The following is a 9235-nucleotide window of genomic DNA, read 5'->3' on the forward strand; positions in this document are numbered from 1 at the left end:
TTCCTGCAGTCTGGGACATTCAAACCTCCACCTGGATCCAAGGTCCGGATAGCAGGAGAGGAGAGATACAGATGCCAGCAGCCATGGAAAAGGAATATGGAAGGTGGTTGCGAGAGATTCAGATACAGCACAGAGGACCAGTGTCAGAGCAGGCCCTGCTAGGATGGCATGATTCTGTCTGCTGGGAACTCTGCAAGAAAATGCTAGCCCGTGGACAACGACACCAGGGAAAAATCCTCTCCTCTTTCCAGGAAAGCCTGGTCACAGTACGAAGTTCAAATGGTGTTTTTGGGGAACAACCGCACAAAAAATGGAAAGCTGAGTTAACCACGCTGGTCCAGGTGGAGATGCGGTTGGACGAGAGGTACAGAGCCCTCCGCTGGTATGTAACCCAAATGTACCTGTGGACAGTGGATGATACCCCAAGAGAAGGCTTTGGCTACAGCTTTCTGGGGCTGTTATTAGAGAGGCTGTTTGAGGACCCTGACTTTGGGAGAGATTCGGAGAGGCATTTGGAGGAAATCTTGGAATACAGAGAACGGAAGCTGACTGTCTCGGAAGTTCTCTGGGCACTTTTGGAGTTTCTAGCCAATGAGGAATGGGAGCTGGAGATCTCCAACAGAGGGCTGCTAGATTCTTCTCAGCAACAGGTCTGAGCTCCCTTTGCCTGGAACTAGCAGGAAATATCAGCTGACAAGTCTAAAATCCCAGCTGAAGAGTCGTCAATGTGGCATAGTAATGTGGAGGTCTTATGGTGGAGGCAGCAAGTACTGACTGACCTTAACGATCCTGTTTATGCATGGGGCGATCTTGGATGGAAGAATACATCTGTGCAGCAGCCAGATGAGGGTAATGGGAGATGAATCAGTTGGCTCATCTCTCCAGCTACAGATCACAGAATGTATGGATTTAATTGATTTTTCATCTGAGGATGTTATGGATTATGAGTCACCTGCCAAAGTGTTGGCACAGGGCTCAAGTACTGCCATCCCGTGTCCTGGATTTTCAGCAATTCCTGAGACTAGTGATTTAATCGACTTTTCAGCTGAGAAAGAACAACCAGGTGAGTTTCCAGCAGAAGAGCTGGCATTGAGGCAGAATATCACTGAGCTCTGCCCAGCACCAATAACAGATTCAGCCTTCATGCGAGAAGAGGCAGTCAGCCTTTGTCCCACAACACTGACAGGGACATGGGATTTCCTGCCAGCAGCAGTTGTGGCGTTACAAGAAACTTCTCCAGTTGAAGCCCTGGCCACTAGACAGAGGGTCAAAGACCTCTGTCCCACACCTGCAGCAGTTCCGGAGGCCCATGGTGAGAAAGAGACAGTCACTTCCCAGCAGCAGATCTGGATCCAGGGGGAGAAGGGTGAGGAGGTTGTGGTTCTCCCTTTCCAACAGTCAGACAGAGTGGAGGAAATTGTCTTCACTCCCCAGCCAGAACTTATGCACCTGGGAGACAGTGACAGAGAAATGTCATCCCAGCAGCCAGACAAGGGAATGGAAGTGGAAACAACCAGCTTATCTCCCCAATGGTTGATACACAGTTTGGGAGAGATGGAGGTCATCCTTCCTCCCCAGCAGCAGATCCACAGTCTGGGAATTGAGGAATCTGGCCTCCTGCTCCAACGGTTAGCCAAAGCGTATGATGTGGAGTCCCCAGCAGAATTTCTGGCAACATGGCAGAGTGCTACTAATCTATGCCCAACACCTACCTGGAGTTCGAGTGAGCTGGAGCAGTCAACCCCTCTCTCCAGTGGCAAGTTAATGTAGTGAGGCTTCTAATCCCAGCTGAATCGCTGGCAAGAGGGCAGAGCACTGCTGGCCTCTGTCTAGCACCTACTGTGCCTCCACAGCTTAAGGAAGCTGGGGCGATCGGCCCCTATCCCCAGCAGCAGGCCGAGCCCTGTAATGTTACAAACAACCCAGCTGAAGTGCTAGCAGCCAGATATAGATTCAATGACCTCTGCCCCATACTTACTGATGACAACTATACCTTGAACTATTCCTTGCAGCCAAGAATGGAGATCATGCAGACTGACTAGGCTCAGACCAGGTGGAGGTCTGGGACCCTGTTAGTCGACTTGATGATGAGGGAGAAGTGTGACAGACCTAGCCAGGACAGTGGCTTTTGGAGAGGACTGGGAGCAAGCCTCTTACCCACTGACTATGGGCCCGGGCATTTAAGGGAACACTACTATTTGCAAGGTGTATGCCTGGGAGATCCATGGAGTGGTCTTGTTATTTTTTATTCAAGTCTATATCTCCCCAAGACACATAGACACATAGACTTTGGGACTCTAAGCCCGGAGTCCATGTTAATGGCCTAGATGCCATATTTCCAACAAGGACTGCTCCACACTATGGGACTCAAAGCAGATGTTGATGTCATCAGCAAGCCACCTGTCTGGGGGTTGCCTGCTATAATGTGTTTATTGCAAGTAGGTCTAGTGTGCTTCCTAAGGGTCTTTCACTCATTGTTAATTGTGCTAATAAACTAACCTTTTGTCTGTCTGCTAAGCAAACCATTATGGGTTGTGTTTATACTTGTAATAATGTGTATTGTCCAGTACACTGTATTCAGTTTTGTAGAAGTCGGCAAGCCTGATCTAGAATGAAAACTGAGTCATCCAGGTGGCTAATTAACATAATGTTTATAGTATATGTCTGTTGTTCTAATTATATTAATGTGCACATTTTGTATTGTTAGGGTAACATGATCAGGAGTGGGAGATCCTCCTGTGGGGTATATATTATGTGTTAGATTGTTCAAATCAACATGTTCCAGCTTTGCAGCCAAACAAGTCCTACCTTGTTCTTGGTTGCAATATGTGGCTATAATATCTGATATCTATCTTCAGACTGGAGGAAGTGGTATATGACGGACGCACTCAAGAAGAGTGTGGGGGACGATTCAGTTATATTGTCAATAAACATTCATTACGTTTTTGTAACATCTGTCCTGTCTCACCAATGTATGATCCATGCTTGCACTTGCTACATTGAATGAAGTACATCCCATTACTGGTGGCCAAGCTGTATGATCCTGTAATACTAAAGGTTACTTTTGTTTGTGTGACAATGTTTAATATATTTATGTAGATGCACAGTTTTGCAGCATTTATTGTTGCAAGGTTTTGGTCCCCTTTTTTGAATCTCTGTCCTCAGAATGAATCTTCCTGCTGATTAATGTATGTCTGAGGTTGGGTGGTTGCCTGAAGGTCAGCACTGAGGGTTGTTGGAATATTCCTTTCATGGTTCTGTCCTCTGTTATGATAGGTTTCATCTTTCATTTTCTCTCGCATCCCTTCTAGTGCTGGATTGTGGTTATTAGAGGTACACGGCTATTTGTTTTCTTCTCTTTGTATTGTAGGACATTTTTTCTTTGGACTTTTAAAGCAGTGTTTATGCTTGTACTGATAGTTTTGTTGCTGTAACCTTTCTAATGCAAGGATTCTGCTAGTACTCCTAGATGTCTATTTCTGTCTTCTGGTTCTGAGCATATTCTGTGTTATCCAGACTAATGAAGGGCCACCTTCTGGAATGGTCCATGTTTTTCCACCAAGGTATGCATTCTACATCATTGTACACACCAGAAGCTTGGCTTACTTACACTATTATATCTGTAGTTTTTCTCTTGAATTGTTCACATTGTTCTATATTATCTCAGGTCCCAAGGGGTCGATGCTCCGAGGAATGTCTTCCAGGGTTCAGAACATCTGTAAGAGAAGGATATCACCCATGTTGTTATAATTGTGCTCCATGTTCAGAAGGAGAAATATCAAACCATTCTGGTAAGCTTGATTTATTTTTTTATTTTTTATAAAAAACTCTGATATTGGATTAGAAAATGAAAACTTTTAAAGTCCTTTAAAGTGATTCTGTAACAACTTTACACTTTGCAGCAAGCAATGAGAACCAGCTTCCTCCTAATATAAATCTATTCAAAACTTGCGCTGAACTACTAAATCAAAATGAAAATAAAAATAAGACTGCAGCCGCTGTGCAAAGGTGCTACAACCTTAAAAGTAATAGAAAGTATAAAACAGCGCTGGCAGCCTATATTATACAATACACATCCTAGTGATTAGTGCCATATACATCAATGTCTTTGTGACATACAAATCAAAATACAACAAAATGATATATAATATAATATGCACAAATCTGTAAAGTGCTTGGTGCGTCTATAAAAGTGCAATGGTGCTCCAAAACTTTGAAAAAATTTGAGGTGACTCCCCCTTCGGTGACCCCACTCACCAAAAACAATAGACCCTCAGCTTCACAGTCTGGGATCAAAAAAAGGCAGTGATCTATTGATCTGGGGGTATGTAGATGGTTCCTCCACAAACTCTTCCAAGAGGATCCTTTACAATAGAAAGGATATGCCACACTCCATAGATGGGAAAATAGAGAAAAAACTCATAGTGAAATACCACTTAACATAAATTATCAAGCGCATTATAAGCGCTACTTACAGGATATTTGGCAAAGACAGGCATTAGTAAAAAAACATCCGAGTTCGCCGCGGTATGGCGTGCGTTCCATGGAGGGGAAAATTGCGTCAATGGTTAGCATGAACCGGAAGTACTTTGACACGTTTCACCTCTCCTGCAGGACGTCATCAAAGGACATCACGTCCAGTTCCTTTGCAATCTATTTATACCCGAGGGAAGATCACTCCTCCCTCTGGGGAGGACGAAGCGACCAATTATGATCAGTGTGAAAAAACACAAACTTTCTCCTGTTGCCCAATATGTATAAAAAACTTTAATCTAAACAGAAGCCAAAATGACAAAACGTGATTATTTGGCTATAATAATACAATAAATATCATGATGCGATAGACATTTGCAAAAGATTTCCAATGCATGATTAAAAATTATTTAAATATAAACAATTTGGAATTCAGAACAAAAAAATAAAAATGAAAATAAAAATGAAAATAAAATAAAATTGAAATAAACATAAAAATAAAAATAATAATAAAAATCACATAATAATGAAAATAAAACAACAACAAAAATAAAAATGTATTGTATTATTATAGCCAAATAATAACGTTTTGTCATTTTGGCTCCTGTTTATATTAAAGATTTTTTTTTATATATATTTGGAAACCGGAAATGATTTTAGAGAAGGAAGTTTTTTGTTTTTTGTTCTCCCCAGAGGGAGGAGTGATCTTCCCTCGGGTATAAATAGATTGCAATTGAACCAGAAGTGATGTCCTTTGATGACGCCCTAGAGGAGGGGTGAAATGCATCAACGTACTTCTGGTTCATGCTAACCATTATACAAAAATTAGTGAAGCGCTATAAAATTAGACCAAATGAATATTAAACATCTGTGCATAAAACTAAAAAGAAGAACACACAGTAAAGGACTAGTGACAATAAATCACCAGCTCTCAGTGATAGTGAGGATCATCTTCATTTTCACTGAGGGCTGGTGATTTATTGTCACTAGTCCTTTTACTATGTGTTCTTCTTTTTAGTTTCATGCACAGATGTTTACATTCATTTGGTCTTATTTTTTAGCACTACACTTATTTTTGTATATTGCTTTAGACTTTGAGTGTTAGCAGCTATTGTGTGTTTTTCTCTTGTCCACTTTGGTTTAGCGAAGTATTTTCCCCCTTTTTTCACCTGCTAACCATTGACAAAATTTCCAACTCCATGGAACGCACGCCATACATCGGTTAACTTGTATGTTTTTTTTACTAATGCCTGTCTTTGCCAAATATCCTGTAAGTGGCGCTTGTGATGTGATTGATAATTTTGGTTAAGCGGTATTTTGCTATGAGTTTTTTCTCTATTTTCCCATCTATGGAGTGTGGCATATCCTTTCTGTTCTAAAGCACCCTCTTGGAAGAGTTTGTTGAGGAACCATCGTACATACCCCCAGATCAATAGATCACTGCCTTTTTTTGATCCCAGACTGCAAAGCTGAGGGTCTATTGTTTTTGGTGAGTGGGGTCACCGAAGGGGGAGTCACCTCACATTTTGCAAAGTTTTGGAGCACCATTGCACTTTTATAGAAGCACCAAGCACTTTACAGATTTTTGCATATTATATTATACTGTGGTGTGAAAAAGTGTTTGCCCCCTTCCTCATTTCCTGTTCCTTTGCATGTTTGTCACACTTAAGTGTTTCGGAACATCAAACCAATTTAAACAATAGTCAAGGACAACACAAATAAACACAAAATGCAATTTGTAAATGAAGGTGTTTATTATTAAAGGTGAAAAAAAATCCAAACCATCGTGGCCCTGTGTGAAAAAGTGATTGCCCCCTAAACCTAATAACTGGTTGGGCCACCCTTAGCAGCAACAACTGCAACCAAGCGTTTGCGATAACGTGCAATGAGGCTTTTACAGCGTCCTGGAGGAATTTTGGCCCACTCATCTTTGCAGAATTGTCCTAATTCAGTTACATTAGAGGGTTTTCGAGCATGAACGGCCTTTTTAAGGTCATACCACAACATCTCAATAGGATTCAGGTCAGGACTTTGGCTAGGCCACTCCAAAGTCTTCATTTTGCTTTTCTTCAGCCATTCGGTGGTGGACTTGCTGGTGTGTTTAGGATCATTGTCCTGCTGCAGAACCCAAGTTCGTTTCAGCTTGAGTACACGAACAGATGGTCGGACATTCTCCTTCAGGATCTCTTGGTAGACAGCAGAATTCATAGTTCCTTTTATCACGGCAAGTCTTCCAGGTCCTGAAGCAGCAAAACAGCCCCAGACTATCACACTACCACCACCATATTTTACTGTTGGTATAATGTTCTTTTTATGAAATGCAGTGTTCCTTCTACGCCAGATATACTTGGACACACACCTTCCAAAGAGTTCCACTTTTGTCTCATCGGTCCACAGAATGTTGTCCCAAAAGTCTTGGGGATCATCAAGATGTGTTGTGGAGAAATTGAGACGAGCTTTGATGTTCTTTTTGCTCAGCAGTGGTTTTCTCCTTGGAACTCTGCCATGCAGGCCATTTTTGCCCAGTCTTTTCCTGATGGTGGAGGCATGAACGCTGACCTTAACTGAGGCAAGTGAGGCCTGCAGTTCCTTGGACGTTGTTGTGGGGTCTTTTGTGACCTCTTGGATGAGTCGTCGCTGCGCTCTTGGGGTAATTTTGGGCGGCCACTCCTGGGAAGGTTCACCACTGTTCCATGTCTTCGCCATTTGTGGATAATGGCTCTCACTGTGGTTCGCTGGATTCCCAAAGCTTTGGAAATGGCTTTATAACCCTTTCCAGACTGATAGATCTCAATTACTTTCTTTCTCAATTGTTCCTGAATTTCTTTGGGTCTCGGCATGATGTGTAGCTTTTAAGGATCTTCTGGTGGACCTTACTGTGTCAAGCAGCTCCTATTTAAGTGATGCCTTGATTGTGAACAGGTGTGGCAATAATCAGGCCTGGGTGTGGCTAGAGAAATTGAACTCAGGTGTGGACAACCACAGTTATAGTATGTTTTAACAAGGGGGGCAATCACTTTTTCACACAGGGCCATGATGGTTTGGATTTTTTTTCACCTTTAATAATAAACACCTTCATTTACAAATTGCATTTTGTGTTTACTTGTGTTGTCCTTGACTATTGTTTAAATTGGTTTGATGTTCCGAAACACTTAAGTGTGACAAACATGCAAAGGAACAGGAAATGAGGAAGGGGGCAAACACTTTTTCACACCACTGTATATCATTTTGTTATATTTTGATTTATATGTCACAAACAAATAGATGTACAGTATATGGTATTAATCACTAGGATGTGTATTGTATAATATAGGCTGCCAGTGTTTTTTTATACTTTCAATAGCTTCCCCCTACTGTCTGTCTGAGAAAACCTCCAACATTTATCTAAAAGTAATGGTAAGAAAAATGATTACACTGAAGAGGCCAAAACTGTCAAATAGTTGCATTCTCGGTATACCATGCTTAATGATTTTTTTCACCTATATTTACTCTACAGACAGTGAACTCTGCAAGAAGTGTCCTGAAAATGAATGGCCCAACAAAGCTAAAAATATTTGTATTGACAAGGTCTATGAATATTTATCATATGAGGAGGATATTCTAGTTTTATTTTTTTCTATAACTTCAGTCATATTTGCTACAACATCTCTCCTTATACTTGGACTATTTGTTTGGTTTCGGAGCACTCCCATAGTCAGAGCCAATAACCGGAACCTCAGCTTCATTCTGCTCCTCTCCCTCATACTGAGCTTCCTTTCTGTATTCCTGTTCCTTGGCCGTCCTGTGGATATTACCTGTATGCTGCAACAAGTCACTTTTGGAATTCCCTTCACCATCTCAGTATCTTCTATCCTAGCCAAAACCATCATGGTCTTCATTGCTTTTAAAGCCACCAGACCTGGAAGCTCTTGTAGAAAATGGGTGGGAGTCAAACTTCCCAATACAGTCATGTTATTCTGCTCATCCATTCAGGTTATGAATTGCATTCTCTGGTTGTCCATCTCTCCACCATTTCAGGAGTATGACATGGACTCCTATCCTGGGAAGATCCTCATTCAGTGTAATGAAGGGTCAGTTATCGGGTTCTACTCTATGTTGGGTTATATGGGGTTTCTGGCAGCTGTGAGTTTTGTTCTGGCTTTCATGGTGAGGACATTACCGGACAGTTTTAATGAGGCCAAGTACATCACCTTCAGCATGCTGGTGTTCTGCAGTGTCTGGATTGCCATGATCCCGGCCTATCTGAGCACCAGAGGGAAATACATGGTGGCTGTGGAGATATTCGCCATATTGACCTCCAGTGCTGGAATATTATTGTGTATGTTTTCTCCAAAACTCTACATTTTACTTTTCAAACCTGAACTGAACACAAGAGGGACAATGCTGGGGAAGAGAATGCTGTAAATGTAACACATTGATTGAATGTATAATGCTGTAGATCAGATTAAACAAATTCAGCCAAATTTTTAAATCATCATCATCATTATGAATGACATTATCATCAGCATTATATTTTTTGTGTATATTAACTGCCTTCTGTCTGCCTTGTATATAAGTGGATGGAAGGTGGATGTTACAGGGTGGGAAACTATATCACAACTTCATGTTTTCCTTGCTCTTACATGCCCCCTATCATGCACAAGCAAAGTACTGTGACTGCCCTGCCCATTGGATGAGGCCAATCACAAAAATATGCTGTAACCAAGCAAAGCATCACAAAATGTAACCAACACCTGCAGTTAGCAGCTTGATACCATTTTGC

General features: G+C 41.7%; 1 protein-coding gene across 1 annotated transcript; it reads left to right on the plus strand.

Moving 5' to 3' along the window:
- The first annotated feature begins 7838 nt into the window (after positions 1–7838).
- Positions 7839–8877, plus strand: LOC143958242 (vomeronasal type-2 receptor 26-like). Its single transcript, XM_077467760.1, has one exon. The coding sequence runs from the start codon at positions 7867–7869 to the stop codon at positions 8875–8877; it is 1011 nt and encodes a 336-aa protein (XP_077323886.1). The 5' UTR covers positions 7839–7866.
- Positions 8878–9235: the final 358 nt, after the last annotated feature.

Source organism: Lithobates pipiens, unplaced genomic scaffold (genome assembly GCF_037356315.1).
Source record: "Lithobates pipiens isolate NorthernLeopardFrog02 unplaced genomic scaffold, aLitPip1_a1.2 Scaffold_6, whole genome shotgun sequence".
Classification (NCBI taxonomy): domain Eukaryota; kingdom Metazoa; phylum Chordata; class Amphibia; order Anura; family Ranidae; genus Lithobates; species Lithobates pipiens.

Bases quoted from the DNA above. Each gene is read 5' to 3' on its own strand.
- LOC143958242 (XM_077467760.1), top strand. From the start codon at position 7,867: ATGGTAAGAAAAATGATTACACTGAAGAGGCCAAAACTGTCAAATAGT.